Here is a 21,844-nt window from a genome sequence, read left to right on the forward strand (position 1 = left end):
CAAAAATAGCTCTTCCACCTCTAGGATTATATCTACATTTTAAGTGAGAAGAAGAAGAAGAAAAGAGAAATGGAAAAAGAGATAAGAAGTGATACCTATACTATGAAAGCAAAAACTTTTCAAGAAATCCCTATAACATATCAATTTATAACTTATTCGCCTGAAGTGTTCACATACTCGCCAATAGCTGCAAGGGAGTCTGGGAGGACAAATAGTTCCCAAAAGAAAATTGAGGTTCTGATAGCAAAGAAGAAAGGAAGAACGATTATTGGATACACAATTTGCAGTGTGTCCCAAAGAGCCCAAAGCCAATAGTGGAAAAAGGTCACAAGATATTTTGGTAACAGAAATTGAACAAATATATCAAATGTGCAGAGCTAAGCTCTACATAGTATCCTGTGAAGTTATGAAGGATTTTGTTATAACAAGTCAACTCTAGGAAGATGGGATATAAAATATCTCAAGTGATTACATTTATTAATACATACAAATATTTTTATAATCCTTTTGCTCTCCTTTTTGAGTTCTGAGACCAAGTCATGAATTGCTAAGAAACAGAAGGTGATATAACACATGGGTTATCAAAACACTGACAACTCAACTATTCTTTCTAATTAAAGGATTTTAGTCCAGGGATAAAAATGAATATCAAAATTATCCAGTATTTTATCAAACAGCTTGGGAGCAGGCATATTAAAGTGACTGACACTTTTGTGTTGAATCAAGCAAAAATTACACAAATATTTACATAGTGTCATAGTCTGCAGGGAAAGAACTGATTAAAATAAATCAGTCTCTACATGAGAATTTGCATTAAAATTGTAAATACAAGTTGTCATTTATACTTGCAATATATAGACATGCAAACATGTCAATTGCTTTCAGATAGGTCAAGCCTAGGGGTTAGGAGGGATAGGAGGAATTGTCTTTGTGATCCTGCCTGCAAGCCTGTGGTGAGTGACATTCTTTATGTCTAAGAGCTGTGACTGATAGATGATGCTGAACGTTGGCTGGAGAACAAAATGGAGTTTTTTCATAACCACATTGAACTATGGTGTAAGCATTTTTTTAAAGGAACTCCTGGGCTTTGCACCAGCAGGGAAACTTCCTGTCCTTCTCCCACTTTGTTATCAGTGCCCACGGATTTGGGCTGGTCTTCTTGCTTTTTGGTACTCTTATTTTTGGCATCCGTACTATCTTCACTTTAAAATGTAAGCGCCCAGAGGTCTGTGTTTTTGTTTTAATTTTAGCAAGCCAACACCAAAGATAAGTGTTCCATGCCCAAATCTGAAGAAACCCAGGCACAATCCAGGGCCTCAGCCTTCCAAGTTATACTTTGCGACTGACTTGCAGTATTGGCATCAGGCAATTCATCTCTCTCCATCCATTCATTCATTTCTGAATGGGAATAAGAGCAGCCGTCCTTACAGCACTGTTTCCTTTGTCGTTAAGTATTTATTAAGCATTCACATGTGTGACACAAAGTTGGAACTGTACAAGCTAAACCAGACAGGGCTTTCCCTGGCTTTAGAGAGCTATCATGACGCAAAAGACAGGTGGAATCTGGGCGCGTAAGTACAGGGTCAGAGGGTGCAAACTAGTGTGTATATGTGTGTGCATGCATGCTAAAGAATAAAGGCTGTAACCACAGCCCATTTGCCATTTTTCTGACTATGTGAGTTTGCCTTGATTTTAGGTTGCCTTTGGCCATGAATAAATGGAAATATGTTTGAATTACAAAAACACTGGATTTCACACTAGAGAATAACCAGTTTGCCTCCTCTTCTATTTGCATGAAGGGCATTCACTAGCATATGCTCAAAGGAATTCACATGGCAGGTGTACAGAATGGCCCCCACAGAAGAATTATGAGCAATCGAACATTCACAGCACCAAGGAGTTTGTGACCAATGAGGTGACATCATTCAATGAGATATGTTGGTGTTACCTAAGTGCATAATACCACTATGGCATTATTCTTTATAGTAGAGGTCAACATGAGACTGAATTACAATAGTTATTTCTGCTAAGAAAATACTTTTAATGGACAGAAAAGGGCATTTAGAGAAGTAGTAATCAAGGGGGTGTAGAATGGAAATTATACTGTGTTAATATGTCTCCATATATGAAGCCCCAGCCATTCCCATTAATCTTGTGTCAATTTGTATTATTAAAAGGCTGTCAATTATGTGAGGTATATTGTAATTTTTTTTAAGCCAGCAACAGTTGGAAACTTTCATCTTGGGCCTAGCTATGTTTCCTCCTTTGTTTACTTAATCTAGGCTTTTGGTCTTCCTGAAAGATGAAACAAAGTCTGCCACTTTAGCCTCAATGCCTCATAATATGTGTGTTAAACTCACTACTGCCTCATTATTTATTAATGTCAATTTATTATACTTCAGTGGAGGACGGAGACCGAAGCCACGATGGTGACAGATGTTCCAACAGATCAGCTTATATAATGAGAAGTTGGGCCAAATCTGTCGAAAGGGGTGTTTTTTAAAAAAACACACTGACTTCAAAGAAATGAGCTGTGGCATCTGTAGCATCTACGGAGCGGTGCCAGCGGAGGCGAGCCGGGCTGCAGAGGAGCGGCTCAAGTCATGCAATTGCTGGAGCTTGCCGCGCAGCGACTGGAACAACATCTGGGCTGCAGCAACCCGGCCAGGACATTTTAAAAGAGCTCCCGTGGTGCCTCAAACTTTGATTTTACAGAGCTGCAGGGAAAGAAGCAGGTCACATCCAAGAGCTCATGTGCTTTGGCTCACATGTTTTGTCCTCGGTCACTGCGGAGGGCCCCACTCAGCTGGGGAAATCCGAGGGACACTCTTGGACGGTCATGCCCTGTGCACTCCATGGGTTTGTGCTGGGGTCTGGGTAGGCAATCTTTGCAAAAGGTGTAAAATAAGAAATATCTCTCACCAATAAGTGAAAATTACACTTTTTATTTCTCAGCAAGAAACTCTCAAGAGGATGGATTTGGGAAAGAACTTGACACTGATCAGTTGATTTCGGATGGTATGCCAGTTGGAAACTAAATAGTGTATGTGTGCCTGTGTGTGTGTCTGTGTGTGTGTGCATGTGTTGTGAAGGGGTAAGGAGATTATGTCCTACAACTCAGAATTAAGAATATCCAGTCCCAGTATCCCCGTAACTGTGCTCAGTATTACAGTATCACAGTGTTCAGAAACACTTTTTCCCTTTCCTCTTTCCAGATTATTCATTTATTCAACAAACATTATTGTGAAACTACAGTGTGTGTGACATATAGTAGACAGAGCCCTGGACAGAGAGAAGACCTGGGCCTGAATCCCAGCCTTGCAGCCCACCAATTTCATGAGCCTCACTTAACTGCTGAGATGTTTGGAAAGCATGTATAAGGTTCTTTGGAAACTTTCAATTTGCATGACATAGCTCAGGTGGCAGGACAGCAGGGTGATGAAAAGCATGATTTCTAGAGCCAGAACCCTTGGGTCAAATCTAGACTTTGCTACTCACAGGCTGTGTGATCTTGGGCACATTATTTAATCTCTCTTGTGTTGTTCAGTGTGCGTGTCTGTAAGATGGGGGTGATAGTAACAGCACCTATTGCAGAGGCTTGTTGTTTGGAGCAAATATACTAACGCATGTGATGCATGTTGAATTTTACTGGGCACATAGAAAGCATTAGTAAGTATTTTTCTCCTTTAAAGCTCTCTCTCTCTACCCACTTTCCCCAAAGCCCATAGTGGCACATGTATGAGAGCATTTAGTGAAGCCCTTAGTCAACTCACAACCTCAGCTCAGATTTAGGGAGGAATGTGGGAGAAGGAATGGCCTAAACCAGCAAGAAGGAGGACAAAGGGAAACCCTTAGCTCTTTGCCTTCCCTCATTTCAAGTCACAGATGCTTCATGGTGTCTGAAAATGCATACCCCTCATTTCTTGCTAGGAAAGAAGTAGACTGACAAGAAACCCCTGGCTGTTTCTTTGGGAAAACAGAGAGTTTCCTATAATAGAGTTAACATGAAGACCAAATTCCAAAGAATTTAAGAAAAAATATTGTTTTCCATAATGTCAATGACTGAAATTCTAAGTGGCAACTTTAAAAAGCCAAATATGCCAACAGATCAAAAGGAATTAAAAATAACTTTAATGTGATCCTAATCTTCACAAGATACTGAGTTTGATCCAATCTCTAAAGTGACACTCGTCCTGGTAGCACATTTTAGATTCACATGATTCAAGAACTTACAGAATCATCCCAATGTAGAAGCCCATAAATGAGTCACTTTGGGAACAGCACACTATTTTTTTCTTTTTATAAACTCAGCAACAGCAGAAACAGATCATAGTCTCTAGAAGCCACAGTGATAATCCTCTTTATCCAATCTATTTTCACTTTGGGATGAAAGATGGATGATGTTGGGGCCCAGCAGATTTTTCTTGAAGTTTATGATGGGTCAGCTGCACAGACAAGATGTCCAGCCTCCTCTTTGATATCTCCCTTTTTCCCCTTATCTAAGCCAACTCAACGTTACTTTTTATTGGATTTCCATTACTTCAATGTTCTTCATAGAGTCTTAGTTCCTGCAACTGTTACAGCGGATGGTAGTTTAGTACTTTGAACATCATTAATTAAATCACTACATCACGCAGGCCAGACATATTTCCATCAAAAGTTGCTATCTTGTCCTCCAGCCTAGAAACCTTGGCATAGTGCCCTCTTGGAAAGCCTGGATTGCATCTCAAACCATGTGGCAGAGGGGGAAACTGAAGACAGGCCATCCTGAGGAGACTCAGCCTGGGACTAAAGCTCTACTCTCCAGAGACCAAGCAACAGAGGACCAGCCACCCTCTGGGCTGCCCCACTGGCCAGCCCACAAGTTCCTTCATTTTTCTAAGCAATTTCACTTGCTTCTGCACTACCTGCTCCACTCTGACACCCTAACACTTCTATCATATTATAGTAGCAAATAAATCCAAAACCCAATGCCAACTATATCTTCTTTCCAAAATGCGTACCACTTTAGCACACCAGGTATATTATAGCATATGAAAGAATTTCCTCTTTTCTTCAACAATCATCTAAAAGTTGTCTTTATTTGAAAACCCACCCTGAGTCACAACCATTAACCATATATAAGGATAAATAGGCCCTTTTTTTCCCTTTTACTGATGAATTACTATATGGCTACTATGATGGATATAAGGAAAAAAGTAAAGGATACTAACATTTACTAAACACCTATTGTGTGTCAATCCTATTCTGCAATTTCAAGGATCTTACATTTATACTGTTAACATAAAACCAAATGCTCAAAATATTGGCTACTTCTTTTAAATCACTCCCAATGATGCTGTATTCCCTTTCTATGGGCTTCTCTTTTCAGTCCTTACTTTCTAAAGAAAATATGCCCTTTTAGTTTCAAGTACCGCATAGGCCCTAGGCATCCCAATGCTCATACTTCTCATTTTTCCAATAATTTAGGAATAAGACTACATATGCTCAAGTAAGTGTTTAATAGAATGAAATTAAGTTCCCAAATCATAGAGCTATTTCTCTGATTCCTGAGAACTATGCTGTCCAGTATGGTAGCCACTAGACACGTGGCTATCGAACACTTGAAATGTCCCTGATGTAACTGCAGAACCAGATTTTTAATTTACTCAATATTAATTAATATAAGTCTAAATTTAAAAACAGAAGCAACTTAAAATATTTTTCTATTACAAGCAACTTTATTGTTTTGGAAGGGCTACGTTGGAAATTCTGCATCCAAATTGAGATATGCGGTTAGATTGAGAACTCCAGACATTGGAGTTCAAAGACTTAGTACTAAAAAACAAACAAAAAAAAAGGAACGTAAAATCTAACATAAATAAGTTTTATATTATAGTGACATGGTGAAAGAATAATATTTAGGATACATTGGGTTAACTAGATTATTAAACTTAATTTCACCTGTTTCTTTTTTAATGTAGCCACTAGAAAATTTTAAATTACATATGTGGCTCATTTTATGTTTCTATTGGGCAGCAATACTTCAGAAAGAAAATTATAAAGAGAATAGAAAAAGTATTTCCTACACTGAAATGTAGAGGGCAAAGAATAGAAGGGGAAAAAATGTGAAAATACTAATTTAGCCCAGTTAACTATATGAAAGGAAAAAAATCTTACCTGAGACTAACTCATGGACTCGTAATTCCCTGTGGGGTTAATTTTCCATTCCATGCTCCTAATCAAAACTGACTTTGAGAAATCCTGTGCTGGCCACTTCCAGGTGATGGGATTCCTCTGTATGACACTGACTATTCAATATCTGGACACCACACATCCCCTGTCCCATCAGAATCCAGTAGAGGGGTATTGACGGTATATTCTTATTAATTCATTCATTCATTCACTAATGTCTGCATGATCTGAAATTCATGTTTTTGGTCAGCACAATTTGGCATGCAAATATGTTATAATAAATAAATTGAGTTCCAAACATTTTTAAAAGTGCTTAAAATTGAGTAATAATAAACACATAGCTTACAGAAATGGCATTAAATGTCCCCTTATGTGGTATTTGTGTGGGGCTTAGTGAGATGGCAGGATTACAGAAAAAGTTTGTGTCAAAATGATTCTTTAAAGTGAAACCGTAGATCAAAGTTCACCACTGCCAAATATACAACTTGAGAACAAACTCAAGTGCTGCTATTAATCATGGTTTCTGGGGATTTGATGACACAGATTAAACTGCTGTAAAGAATACTGCTGTGCATCACATTCTTGCAACTGTCATCAACACTTCTGCCAAGTGTCCACGGATCATGAGAAAAGCTGCTCAACATATACGGGAGGTGTTTCCCTTACTGAGCTTAGTCAAGAATCTGGGCAACAGGTTTAAGTTCATGACAACACCTCAAAGGTAGCACATCTGCAAAGCCACTGCTTTCTTAGGAAAGACAAGTCTTGGAGAGTTAAGGTAGGGATAGAGCAAGGAGCAAGTAAACTGAGATTACATCCCACATGAGCTGCGTTTCCCTTGAACTTTCAATTAGATCTGACTTTCCATAAATATTGGGTAAAATAAATAATTTATAATGTATCATATCTCAAAGGTCTGGGGCTATGTGATTTTTTAATATTTTAAACAGCTTCTGAACATGAATGCATCTTTGAGTCAATGGCATTTTAACAACCCCCTGTAAGGCAGGAAGCATGCTGGTCTGATTTTAATCACTGTCATTTGGTTCTTTGCATTGCTGGTACAACAAGGATTGAGTTTAACTACCAAATAAAATGTCTTCAAGAAGCCTACACTACGATACAGCATTGAAAAATGTAGAATCATACAATATTTGTCACTGGGGTCTGACTTATTTCACTTGGCATAATGTTTTCATGGTTTATCCATGTTGTAACATGTATCAGAATTTCATTCCTTTTTAAAGCTGAATAATATTCCAAAGTAGGTACAATTATCCCTCAGTATCCCTGGAGGATTGATTCCAGGACCCTCTTTGGATAACCAAATCCATAGATGCTCAAGTCCCTTGATGCATAGTGTCATATTTGCATATAACTTACACACATCTTCCTGTATACTTTAAATAATCTCTAGATTACTTGTAATACCTAATACAATGTACATAGATGATATGTAAATAGTTGTTGCACTGAATTTATTTTTTCTTTTTGAAATAGGGTGTTGCTCTGTCACTCAGCCTGGAGTTCAGTCGCAAGATCATAGTTCATTGCAGCCTCCAACTCCTGGGCTCAAGGAATCCTCCCACCTCAGCCTCCCCAGTAGCTATGACTACAGGCACGTACCACCATGCCTGGCTAATTTGTTTTTAAACTTTTTGTAGAAACAGGGTCTCACTGTGTTGCTGGTCTTGAACTACTGATGTCAAGCAATACTCTGGCCTCAACCTCCCAAAGTGCTAGGATTACAGGCATGAGCCACCACACCCAACCACATTATATTGTTTAGGGAATAATGACAAGGAAAATAGTCTGTGCATGTTCAGTACAGATGCGAGCATCCTTTTTTTTAAATATTTTCTATCTGTGGTTGGTTGAATCCATGAATGCAGAACCCACTGACACAGATATCACATTTTGTTTACCCATTTATCCACTGATGAATACTTGGGTCTCTTCCATTTTCTGCCTATTGTGAATAATGCTATGTGAACATGGACATACAAATGTCTGTCCAAGTCCCTTCTTTCAATTTTTTGGGGTATATACCCAGAAATGAAATTGCTGGATCATATGGTAATTCTGTTTTTAAATTTTTAAGGAATTATTTTCCATACTGGCTGCAACATTTAACATTCCCAACAGGGATACACAGTGGTTCTAATTTCTGTATATCTTCACTAACATTTATTTTCTGGGTTGTTGTTTTGTTGCCTTCCTAATGAGTATCTCATGATTTCAATCTGCATTTCTCTAATTATTAATGATGCTAAGCATCTTTTTATGTGCTTATTGGCCATTTGTGTATCTTCTTTGGAGAAATGTCTATTTCAGTCCTTTGCTCATTTTTTAATAGAATTGTTCTTTTCTTGTTGTTGAGTTCTAGAAGTTCTTTATATTATCTAAATATTAAATCTGTATCATATATATAATTTGCACATGTTTTCTTCCATTCTGTGGGTTGCCTTTGCACTCTGTTGATTGTGTCCTTTGATGCACTGAAGATTTTAAATTTGATGAAGTCCAATTTATCTTTTTTTTCTTTTGTTGCCTCATATTATGTTTTGCAACATAGTGAGTATTGTGAAAACAATCCTGGGATCAGATGGACTTGAGTTTAAATCCTGATTTTGCTCCTTTCCAGTCCCATATTTTGTCATTCACTTATTTATAAAATCATACTAAATAATACCATCCTAGTTTAGATTTTGGGAACTAAAATATGTAAAGGAGCTTTAGGATCACAATTCATGTTATAAGAATATTAGTCAATTACATCAACAATCATAAGATTTAAATTTCAAGCTGGTGGGATTTTCCTTGAGCCAATTTAGCTACAAGACCAGTGAACTTTGGAATGTGATAAAATTTACCTACAAGAAATAAGTTGATATTATTCTTCTCTTTATCTTTACTATTTAAATTTATTTGTTCCCTTTTTAAAGAAGTCTGGAAAAAAGAATTTTCTCTAAAGACCTCATTTTAGAAATATTAGTAATAATTTCCCATAGCACTTTGAAGTTGTATATATGTATCTCCAGGGGAACTAACATTATAAGAGGGAAAGCTGACAGTTTCATTTCCCCCTTTCCAATCCCTAATGGTGAACTCTTAAAAAATCACTACCACTTTCCCACTGGCTTCACCCCAGCTCTGAATTCCTCAGCTGCCCATTCATGGTAGGGTGCTGTTCACTGGATGGAAGTAGGTGGCAAGGAAAGGGAAGTTGTGTTAACAAATACACTTTGGTGATTGTTCCTGCAAACCAGTTGCTTTCCCTGACGGGAACTTCCCCCCTAAGATGGCACCAGCTTGCTGGGTCAACAGCTATCCAGGCAGCTTTTCTTGGAGCAAATAAGGATTTCTCCGAACTGTCTTAAATCCCCACCAAGAGAGAAGAAAACAGCAAGCAGCACCTTCTTCTCCTTTTCTCTTCCCTCCTCTCTTCTTCTCTCTCTCTCCTCTTCCAGCCAGAATTATTTCCCCAATCATTATTTTTGTCCTAATCGCCTTCCTTCCATGTTGTCAGACACCATTTGGGGATCAGAAGACTGAGGCTGAGTCCCAGCTTGTCCCTTAATGTCCAAATGATTGTGGTTAAGTCTTTAACTTCTGTGCTTCTTGGTTTCTTCATTTATAAAGGATAAAAACAACTCACAGGACTATAGAAAGACTTTAAAAAATAATGTATGTGAATGTGTATGTAGCATGTACTATAAAAAGCCATGCAAACTCTAAGTTGTTTTCTATGAGGAAAATTCTGCATTAATTTTTTTCCATCTTTCCCTGGGAATAATTGTCTTCTTAATTCATTTAATGGGGGTAAGGCAAGTGAAAGAATCACCTTCACCAGTAAGGGATTAGCTGGGCTTTGGCCTGGTTTGGCAAGGCAAGAGGAGGAGACGGCAGCAGACAAGTTTTTCTCTAGCGGTTCCACAGTGGACGCGATACGGAGAGAGCAAGCAGGGTACAAGGAGAAAGGAGTAGGGTTTGAGCCATTCTTCAGACAGGAAGTCAAGCACAGACATGGTGAACAGTCTCCCCTGTTCAAAATCAATAGCTGCTCTTCCCAAAACAAACCCTGCCAAAGGAGATTACAATGTGTAACTCCTCAAGTAAACCTTTTGGCCTCTGCCTGATGGAAAGGAAATAACATGAGACCTTGGTCATTGCTGTGATTGTGAAGAGACTAACCATTTGGCAGACAGAAGAACTGCTTAGGTGTTCAATAAACTTCATCAAGAGTGAGTTGCCTGGCAGAGTCACGCAGCAGCACTAGTCAGTTGCCACAGTCACAGAGTCACGCCTAGTCATAGTAACCCTCCAGAAGCAGCTTCCACACAGTGAATGAACTGTGCATTGAGGGGGCTATTCCCCCACTGCCCATTACCCAGACTCCTCTTAGGATGCACATTGCTTCCTGCTTTGCAGAGTTTCGAGAGCTTCACTGCCAACATGGTGGCCACTAGCCACATGTGGCTAAAGTTAAATTTAAATTTGAATTATTATTAAATAAAATTTAAAATGCAGACCCTCAGATGGAATAGTTGTATTTCAAGTGCTCAATAGCCATCTAGGCTAGTGGCTACTGGATTGGCCAGTGAAGATGGAGAATACTTACATCTATGCAGAAAGTTCTATTGTATAGCACTGTTCTAGAACACTAGCCCACACCCCCCAACTCCCACCACCTTCCCTGGCTTTTATCACATGGTTTCTCATCTTCACAGTTCTCCTTAATCCCTCCCTCTTCCCTACATAACCTTAGTCACAAACGCCAATTTTCCCGTTGCTCACGGAACATGTCTCTTGCTATGGTTTGCACGTCCCCTCTGAAACTCATGTTGAAGTTTAATTGCCAACATGGGTTCTGCCCTTGTAAATGGGTTAATCCATGCATGCTTTAATGGATTAATGGGTTATTATGGGATGGGAACTGTGGCTTTACAAGAAGAGGAAGGGAGGCCTGAGCTAGCATGTTAGCATGTTCAGCAACCCTAACCATGTGACACCCTGCGCTGCCTCAAAGCTCTTCAGAGAGTTCCCACCAGCAAGAAGGCTCTCACCAGATGTGGCCCCTCGACCTTGGACTTCTCAGCCTCCATAACTGTAAGAAATTCCTTTACTTTATAAATTCCCCAGTTTCAGATATTTTGTTAAAGGCAACAGAAAAGGGACTAATACATTTCTCTTTTAACACTTACCACATTGTGTCATGATGATGCGTTTGCACACGTAATCCACTGACAAGGCTCTGAAATCTCCCAAAAGAACAACTTTTTCTTGCTCATCACCACATGTGCAGCAAGAGAATCTGGCACATGGCAAGTGCACAATGAATGCTAAATGCAGGGATGAATGAATGATTGAACTTGGAGTAAACAAGAAAACACATGTGGTTAGGGGCTCAGGGTGTCACTCATGCCCCTCCCCCTGAATTCTGACAGATTGTACACATGGAAAACAGAAAAAAAATTATAAACAAAATATAGTTTTATTAATCTGGGCAGACACCTGGTACCCCCAAAGCAGAGCTGCGGTAAAAGCTGGGATAGGGAACTCCGGAAGGCCTCCTGCTTTCTCTACACCTCCTGCCCCTGCTCTATGCCTATTTCACCCCAAACCTCTTGAGTGGCTCTTACCATTAGAATCTGAGGAAAAACCAAGAGACAGTACTCCCATATGCTCCAGAGAAAAAGGAATGAGACAGACAGCAAGAAGAAGCATACATGCCCTAAACACAGTGCCTCACTAAGCATAGGGGCTCACCCTAATATGGCACCACCTACTGGGCCAACAGCCACCCACATGGTTTATTTCAGAACAAAGTTTTTCTCCAAAGTGTCTTGGATTCTTACCAAGAGAGAAAAAAACTTTTGCCTGACAGAGCACCCCTAATCTATGGGAACGAGAGATATCACTAGGTCTTCTTCTATAACTTCATTATTATATATTAGAAAACAAGCACTTTTTCCCAGATGAAATGATATTTATTGCAATATCAATTCACTTGCACAGATGTGTAACTCATAATGTAGAAGTAACCATGTTAGTAATCTAACACAGCACCCCCCTTCAGAAACTCTCGGGCCCATAACTGCCAGGATACACTATACCCATCTCTTGTGAAACGTGGGCTTTGCTTTCACTCTATCTCACTGCAATCAACAACACATCTGTGGCTAGCTGGTGTCTAGGATGTAAAAAGCCTCACTTTCATAGTGTTATTCCTAGACCAGACTCTAGGGGGTGTCTGCAACAGAAACAGTTGTTCCTGAAACTACAGCTTAGCCGGCTGAAGCTCATTAGATAGAATGATCTCCAAGTTGTATATAGTATCTTCTTTCCTTAGGAGTAGTTCGATTTTGGATTCACATAACATCCTAACGGCTTTGGAAGATATTGATGATAAAATACATACAGTTTTGGGAGAGCATCTTATTTAGGTGCCAGCCACAATCCTCTGTTTATAAGACTGCCCAAACGGGGGCGGTGGTGGGGGAGGAAGAGGAGAGAAAAAGAAAGAAGGCTTTCCTTTCCTATCTTTCTCTGAAGACACTACAGTCCTCTGTGTCTCTTCTGATACGGCGAATGAGCACCCCTCCAAGCCACACCTCCAGATCTCCCAAATCTGAGGTTTAATTCGAGGCCTACAAAATTCACTGGTTTATTCATTTAATTCACATTTACTTATGTATTCACTCCTGTATTAATCACTTTATCTTTGCGAGGTCTCGTGGCAAAAATAAATGAGATACAGCTCCCTCCCTTGTGGACGCCCCTTATAGCTGGACTGGGTGGCCTCCATGACAAGCAGACACTGAGGTGTATTCTTCAAGAGAAGTATGCACGGAGAGCGGTGGCAACATTTTAGAGGGAGAGTTTATTTCTCCTGGGGAAAGGTAGATGGGAGGGATGAAAATTGGGTAAATCTTCACTGAGGAAAGAAGTCCTTGAAAATGAGCAGGTAGGTGGGGAAGGACTTTCAGACTGAGGGAAAAGTGTGAAGACAGACAAGGAAGCTCGAAAATGCTTGATGGGGACTGCCAAGGGGACTGTCACTGAAGTTGCTGAACATTCTCTGAAGCTTGCAGATGGGTCACAGTGGCTACCTCGGGAGGTCCCATGTGTCCACACACCTCTCTCTCCTACTCAATCTCTAAGAACCTTCCAGTTATAAATTTTATGTATTTGTCTCCCCACCTTCTCTGTATCCTCAAAGTAAAACTGAGTAGACAGCAAACATTGACATGTGTACAATTTCCAGTTCTTCTCTTCCCCATACACCAAGGTCATCGAACTTAGAAAAACACAAGCAGAAGCTACAAGGGGTCCACTGTGATGTTCATTCATTCTGAGCTAACTTTACCAAAGCAAGGGACTATTGGGCTGTGTAATGTTACTTGGTAGAAGCGCCTTTTAAGATTCTCCATTGTTACTGAGTGAGAGTTTCTATTTTGTTTGAAAAACATATGGTTCAACAAATTTTCCCTTGAAATTCATTTAGGCAAATTAAGAAAAAATAATCTGCAAATCTCTGCAATCCATTTCACCAAATACCTTTGAGAAAAATGTGGAGTTTTCCAAAACCCTAAACAAGCATGATTTTCCTTTCCTGCTATTAATAGAGAAATATCTTATTACAGTTCTGCAAACAGAGCCAAATTGAAAAAAAATGAATTTTAAATGATGTTAGGGTTCCCAAAGAAAACCACAGAACAAACTCAGAGTTAAGGCGATAATGCATCCCTGTTGTACCTTGGCATAGGAGCAAGCATTTTGCACTGACCATCTGGGATATGTAACATCGTAGTAAGGGCGAGGGCACCAACTCATAGAAAAGCCAAGAGGCAACACTTTTTTTTCCTGCCAACTGTGATATATTGCAGTATGAAGGTTTTTTCTCCAGCAAACCAGCATTTCAGTATTTATAAAGCATTTGAAGACACCAACAGTGTTGTTCACAGCTGTATCCCAAATGTCTAAAATGATGCTAAAGAAATAGTAGATAGTCGATAACAAATATTTACTGATTGAATAAATATTTAAAGTGCCAACCATTTTCTGTGGTAATAAAAAGTTCATGATTCTTTGGGATACTTTTATCTTCCCTTTAAGACACTGAAAGAATAATTTATTTCCCCAAGAACATTTCAGGTGTGTTGGGAGGAGGAGTAATTTATCAAGTACTATTAAATTTATACATCTGAAAAGCACTTTAAAAATCCGCTTCTGCTTCTACTACTACTAGTAGTGAGAATGTAAAAAGTTAGATTAAAAGAGTTCATCAAAATGCCTTGGCCCTCATACCAAAAGCATAAGGAACAAAAGAAAAAAATGAATTGGACTTTCTCAAAATTAAAACCTTTTGTGCTGCAAGACACCATCAAGATGGCTATATAGCCCTCAGAATGGAAGAAAATATTTGCAAATAATAAATCTGATAAGAGATGTGTGTCTAGAATATATAAAGAATTCATACACCTCAGTAATAAAAAGACAACCCAATTAAAACATGGGCAAAGGATCTGAATAAACATTTCTCCAAAGATGATATAGTAATACAATGGGCCAATAAAGCACAGAAAAAGATGTTCAACAAAATTAATAATCAGGGAAATGCAAATCAAAACCACATTGAGATACCACTTCATGCCCACTAGGCTGGCAATAATCAAAAAGACTGATGATAACAATTGTTGGTGAGGATGTGGGGAAACCAGAACCCTCATGCATTCCTGGTAAGCCTGTGAAATGGTACAATTGCATTGGAAAACAATCTGGCAGTTCCTCAAAAGGTTACCTCGGCACCCCGCAATTCCACTCCTACATATATACCCAAGAGAAATGAAAGCATATATCCACACAACTTATATGCAAATGTTTATAGTGGCATCATAATAGCTAAAAAGTGGAAATGTCCATCAACTGATAAATAGATAAACAAATTGTGGTATATCCACACAATGGAATATTATTCAGCATTAAAAAGAAATGAAATACTGACGTGTACCACGATGTGGATGAACCTTACGCTAAGTGAAAGAAGTCTCTCACAAAGGAACACATATTGTATGATTCCATTTCCTGAGATGTCCAGACTAGGAAAATCCACAGAGAGAAAGTAGATTAGTGGTTGCCTAGGATTTGGGGATAAGAAAGGAGTGGAGGGAAAAGGAGGGTAACAATTAATGGGCATGGAGTTTTTTGCAGGGTAATTAAAATGTTATGAAATTGATTGTGATGATGGTTGCACAACTCTGTGAATATATTGAAAACCATTGAATTGTTCACTTCAAATAGGTGACTTATATGGTATGTGAATTATATCTCAATATAGTTGTTATTTAGAAAAATATCTTGGCTTTATTAAGTTATTCTAGTGACCTGATTAATATGATTTAAAACAGGGACATAGGATGTGCATGTTGATCCAGCCTTGTATAAACTCAGAGAAGTGCAAAGTCATAAACTGCTTCATATTATTTTATGTGTCTGAGTCTCAGCATGAATAAAACCCTTCAAAAAGACAAGTTCAAGGGTTTTCTTGAGGATTTAAATGTTTGAATGGATTTGGAATGATCTCTAGATATTATATTAGATTAATATTAGATTGTCATGCTTATTCCAAAATAAAATAATTTTATGCCATGCAATTAAGAGCATCATGAAAAGGAAATTTTATTAATATATTTTAATATGCACTATAAAGTAGCAAATACATTACATTACCTTTCAAATATTAAAATACTAAAATTTGTGCTATATAACTAAGGAGTAGTTCCTTTTAAAAGATAAATTTTATATAATCCAACAAATGGAAAATAATCCTGGTAGTGTTATGTTCCTTATAAAGATATAGAAACTGTATATATATCCAAAAATAAATAGACATACATTTCAAAAGATATTAGTTTTATAAAACTAGTTTCCTAATATTAAGCTACTATTCACAAACTAGGATCATGTGAATTTGAAACTAAAAGGAATAGTAACAATTCTCATTCTAGCCACTCGTTTCACACATGAGAAAACTGAGACCTAAAATGGTTAAGTTTTTGCCCAACATCATGATTGAGAAATCCATGGTTTGAAACCAAGTTACCTAAATCTCAAGGTAATGATATTCTAACCATACAAAAATTCCATAAAAATAAAATTATTTTAAAGCCTATCATAATAGAGAGGGATACTAAGTTTATACATCTATTGAATGTTTCTCTATTGAATATATATTATTTGTTCATTTTTATCACTAACGTTAATTTTTAAGCTAGAACGCTTTATGTCTACTTAGCTGCTCACATATTCAACCTCACTCTCAACTTATCTGAGAACTTATTTTCAGAAAGGATGAACAATGCAATTAAAATATAACATGGTAACAATTTAATAAAATCATTTAATTCCCATTGGAAAGCTTAGGAATACCTTCATGTAGATGAGACAATAAATTCCCCATGAGGAAATCCAACACTGTGTTATGCTTGGAAATAAAGGATTCTTTACAAACCTAATTAGAGAGAACATTAGCATAGCATCCACCAACTCTACCATGGCTCCTGAAAGAAGCCTATGGCATGATTATTCTTAATGGTTCTGCACCAAGCCTTCATGGGAATCTGCAGTTTAGTTAGGCATATCTCTTCTTGCACCTCTCCAGCCCCCCCCCCCCCAAAATCTTCCTAGAATTGCCCTGTTACAAAAATTACTTTTTTGTCCTAATCAAATCTCCAGCTATCTCCAAAGCTGTTTATTGATTGCACATTAAGGTGTGAGTTCCTGATGGGTTTATGTCAGGGGGCGGGTGAGGGGGGGTGGTGACGAAGAGCTATTTACATGTTAAAAGTGAGGTTCCTTTTGCTAAAAATTTTGCTAACTAATGTAGAGAGTGAGTGTGATCCTTCCCTATATAGGATACGCTGTGCCCCAACCTCCTCTGGGGGCCATCAAGGTCTCCTGACCCCCTACATTCCAGAAATCAAGGGTCAGCAACTGGGTGCTCCACTTGTGAAAAGCTGTTGACCTCTGGGAGGGAGCTTGTATGGAAGCAAGTGTTAATTTTCAAAATGTGACTGGTCTTGATAGCAGCAACCTCACCCCATCACGATGTCCCTTGGAATGTTTACTAGTCAAGGGGCATAGAAGTCATCTGTCATCACTGGTCAGTGGTGCAAGCAGCTCATTCTTGTATCCTTGCCTTTCTCCCTTGGACTTAAAACAAAACATACCACTCGCGCTCTTCCTCAGCACATTCAAATTTTCATGTGTTCAACATTTGTCAGGGCCTTCACCTTCAATGACATGGTCAACACACCAAGAAATTATATTTAACACATGAAAAATGAACAGCAGGCCCATTTCGACCTGCCTTGTAATTGAGAGCTACAGAATTTGTGTTTGGGGTATGCATGTGTGTGCTAATTCTTGGAACAATATTTATGGACACTTAAAATGATTATCCTCCAAAATCACAAAAAGGTTTAATAACACACTTTAATATAATTTCTTAAGCATTTTTTAATATAATACAGATATATAATTATAATTATCAATGTATGTATGTCATTTAATACAACAATAAAAGGCTAGTCTTTGAAGTGACATGGTGATTAATATTTACAGTAAAACCTAAAGGAAACAGCATTTGTACAATATGGCTAAATTTTACCAAAAAAAGATTAATAAAAAATTCTACACATATAGATGTCATCTCAAGTTACCAAAAGCAAAATGTGAAACACTCTCCTTAATACCTAAGGTATAGAGCATTACTTTCCATGCTTTCTCAAGATGGAAAACTCTCTGTTCCTCTTGAATTATACTAAGCACTCATTCTCAAAGCCTTTTCCCAAATCTTCATCAGGCTATTAATACCATACTCAACCATCTTTTATAGATATACCTATTGCAAATATTTCATGTCCCTTCCTGTTAATTTTAAACGTAAAAATCAATATTAATTTGATGAACTGCTACAGAATCCAAGAGGAAATCTGTCAGTATCTACTAAACAGAATCACATCCTGTGCAAATGCTGTTCAAACAGTATATCCCCCTATATTTCCAACAGTTGTGCTGTTTTAAAGTAAAGAAGCAGATCAGGAGCTATACCCTTTCCCCACCTAAATTAAGAATGAGTTAAAGCAATTCTGTTTAGCAAAGAAAGGAAATCACATTTCTTTTTGCTTGAAAAATACATGAAATGCAATGAGTCAATGTGCAGATACATCATTTTACTTTCTCATCAGGACAGTAATGCTCATCGATGTATTTTAGTCTTTTGTATTTATCTCATAATGTGCTACCAAGGTTACTTGTTTTTAACTCTTCAACCACGTATACCTTACTTTAGAGATTTAAAAAAAGTAATACTGTCTTCATTTCTCCAGTTCCAAGGTTAAAAATGCTGCTGAAGTTAAAAGTTTTATAGTTCTTTTATCATAATTAGTATCTTCCTCCTCAGTACTCTGGGAGAGCCTTTATAGAGTAATGGGCTTTGGCCTTTGCACTACAACCCCCAGAAGACAGATAGCTGGAGACAACCTCTTGAAATTCCTTGCTGAGTTATTTAACACCATAAAGGCCTAGGACCTAGCCGTTTGAGGAACGACTCAGACAGGGACAAGGTTAAGGAGGGCGGAGGTTTTCAATTTGTAGGAGTTACAAGACATAAATAAATAGAATAAATGCATTTTCCCCTACTTATACAGCATGGGTCAAGAAGCTCAAAGCAGGATGGAAAAAAGATTTTAAATGAAAAGCCAAACTATATAAAAACCTAAGGGATAGGTGACAATATTATTCCTCTTGGTTTAAAAAGATAGACATTTCTCATTGGAATCAAAGAATTTGAGGTGGACTTATTTTCTTTTTGCCATTCCACTCATATCACATATTCCTTCCCTGGTGAAAGTCTGAATTTAAAAATCTTTATAGGACATTCTTTAATGGCCTATTTGATAAACTAAATAAAATCAGCCCCAAATCCAAAATACTGGAAATGTATTCTCTGCAGATAAATTAAGTACCTCTTACATGCTCAGTGGAAAACGAAAAAAAAAAAAAATCACAAGCCTCTCTTCTACCTTCCTTAAGGAAATAATTATTATGGGTTATGAATTTTTAAAGACCCAAGGTCATATAATATCTGTGGTAAATAAGAAGCAGCAGGAATGAAAAAGCTAATCCTTCATGATTACAAATACCTTTGAGCTAATACTAAGACTTCAGCTGGCTTTTGTATGTTAGGTTCTCACACTGTGTCCAAGGATAACGGAAATCACAGGACTAACTGCTGGTCACTGCTGGTTATCACCACTCAAGTATGAAACTGTTCAGAGCATTTTTCTGATAAATTAAGTTATAAGTCTTCGTCTGGTGAGTATCGTTGCCAGGTTTTAAGTTTACCGTTTTGTTTTTAAAAGAGTCTGAGAACTTTGTTTAAACATACTACATGGATGCCAATACTCTGTGCGACTGAATGAACTGAGGGAGAAATAGGGGCTGCAACATTCCACATGATATGTATGTACAGTATACATCTATGCCATAGATAATTACAATCTCACCATGAGGTCAAAAAACTTAGTGAGCCTTCATTTTCTATTATATGTACATTTTACAAGCTACAGATAGTTTCTTTCCATATTGCTTTTTTAAAAAGAAAAAAGAAAAAGAAGAAAGAAAATACATTAGACAGATTCAAATGTAATTTAACTTAAAGACTTCATCAGACCATATGTGCAGACACTTGAGATGATGACAGAGTTAAGCTTCCTAGGGTCCTAGAGTCAAAGAAACTCTGCTGACCCCCACTGCTAAGCAGGTGCACTCCTTCCACAGGGGGCAACATCTGCCGATCCGTCATGGTCCCACTCGGTGAAGACCCCAAGAAACTTCCTGGGGAAGAAACAATTTTCTCAGGACTGGCAGCCAGTTTAGGGGAGGTGGAGAAGTTATATCCATACAAGGCACAGGGGCTGTGTAACCTGAAGGTGTTATAGGAACCCTGATGGGTCTGGTTAGTAGCAAAGGCGTTGCTGGAGGGTGAAGGCATGATATACTGGAGCTGGGGGGACATCCCCGAAATCTGCATGGACAAGCTGGTCTGCGGGCAGCTGAAGGTGTCCCCATCAGTGCCACCCATGGACATGTTCACAGACGTGCTGCTGCTCACGCCCACGTAGGAGGGAGTCCTGGGTGGGGCGAAGGTCTCGCCGGTCTGGTTGGTGAGCCTGTTGTAGGTCTCGGCCAAGGACGTGCTGTACCGGTTGAGGGCGAGGCCCGAGCGGGCACAGGCGGAATAGTCAGCCGGAGCCAGACTACACAGTTGGCTGGTGTTGGGCCCCAGATGGAAGGCTGGAGAGGAGCAAGAGGAGCCAGACAAAAGGTGAGGGTGGGTGGCGGGAACGCCATTCCCAGAACTTTGGAGTAAGGTGGAGGAACTCGCATTGCCTACAAAAGAAGTTCAAATGTAAAGAACGACCCTGTGGCCATCTTTTCCTTTCAATCTTGTCAATATGAGGTAGACATAAGCTTGTTACAAGGCAGGGATGGGGGATGCTATAAAGAGGAATACGAGATGGTCTTAGCTTTCAAGGAATTCGCAATTTAATTGAATTAAGCTTGAAATAATTTAAATACAGATTCTGTCAATATTTTTAAGGCAAATTATCTCCCCAGGGAATTTTTTTTTGGGGGGGAGGGGGCAGAAGACAATAGGACACTATCACTTGGAATTTTCACATTTTTCTGTCTCAGTTAGCTTTCTCAAAATTTTCTCATTTACTATGGTAAATATTACAAATATTGACTTTACCATCAACTTTATAAAATATAAATTTCATCTTACTCTGTTATCTTGTTTCAAAAGTGTAACCATCACGTCTCTTCTACCCACCTTTTACTCTTTTAGCAAAACTTGCTCTGGATCAATATATTTCTTGCGAGGAAAAAGAAGTAACTCAGAGGTAAGAACCAAATTGGTCAAAGATACAAACATTGCCTCAAATATATCTGCAACTTCTCACTGAAAGCTTTTGTGCATCGGTGACTATACAATGAAGATCTTGGCTATTGTAGTAAGGCAATAGTGTAGCCCTTCAAAAATCTCATTTCCAGCCAGAAAACAGGCTGTTGAATGCCATGCTAACACACGAGGTCCAGCAAATAAAGAGTCTTGTGAAACTTTGAGAGGGTGGTTAACCCTGTGTCCCACCAGGGACAGTGATGGTGGTTGACTCTCCCCTTCTGGATTTGCCGGCAGATTGATGTTTACAAATCTCACAGAATCAAGTGGAGGGGAGAATTCCAAGGGGCTAGACAGGCTGTAAAACCTTCATTGTTCCAGCAATGGTGTTTTATATGGCTTCTCAAAATAATCTAAAAGCCCAATCCAACCAGTGGTAATTATCTAAAACCCAGCATGCTAAATTCTCACTGGGAGCTGGGCAGGCTCATGGCGAGGAGCCTGGCTGTAGGAGTGAGCTGAAGGTCCCACCAACTGAGCAGCCCAGAGCGGAGGCACCAACCCTGTCCGTGCAGCTCCCTCTGAGGAGACATAAACCTGGCTGGTGGGAAACGTTCAGTGATGAGCCCAGGGAGGTCTGCCTGACCGTCTCATCATTAACCCACCAGGAGAACCCTGCCCAGAGGTAACGCTGCTGAA

The 21,844-nt window shown here is 38.8% G+C and overlaps 1 protein-coding gene across 1 annotated transcript in view; it reads right to left on the reverse strand.

Annotated features, from left to right (window-relative positions):
- Nucleotides 1-15,716: 15,716 nt before the first annotated feature.
- Nucleotides 15,717-21,844, reverse strand: part of TBX18 (T-box transcription factor 18) — a 29,490-nt gene continuing 23,362 nt past the window's right edge. The window contains exon 8 of the mRNA XM_045542272.1: nucleotides 15,717-20,631. Coding sequence (XP_045398228.1) covers nucleotides 19,907-20,631 — 725 coding nt within the window. The 3' untranslated portion in view covers nucleotides 15,717-19,906. The remainder of the gene's footprint in view (nucleotides 20,632-21,844) is intronic.

The sequence above is a fragment of the Lemur catta genome, chromosome 2 (genome assembly GCF_020740605.2).
Source record: "Lemur catta isolate mLemCat1 chromosome 2, mLemCat1.pri, whole genome shotgun sequence".
Classification (NCBI taxonomy): Eukaryota; Metazoa; Chordata; class Mammalia; order Primates; family Lemuridae; genus Lemur; species Lemur catta.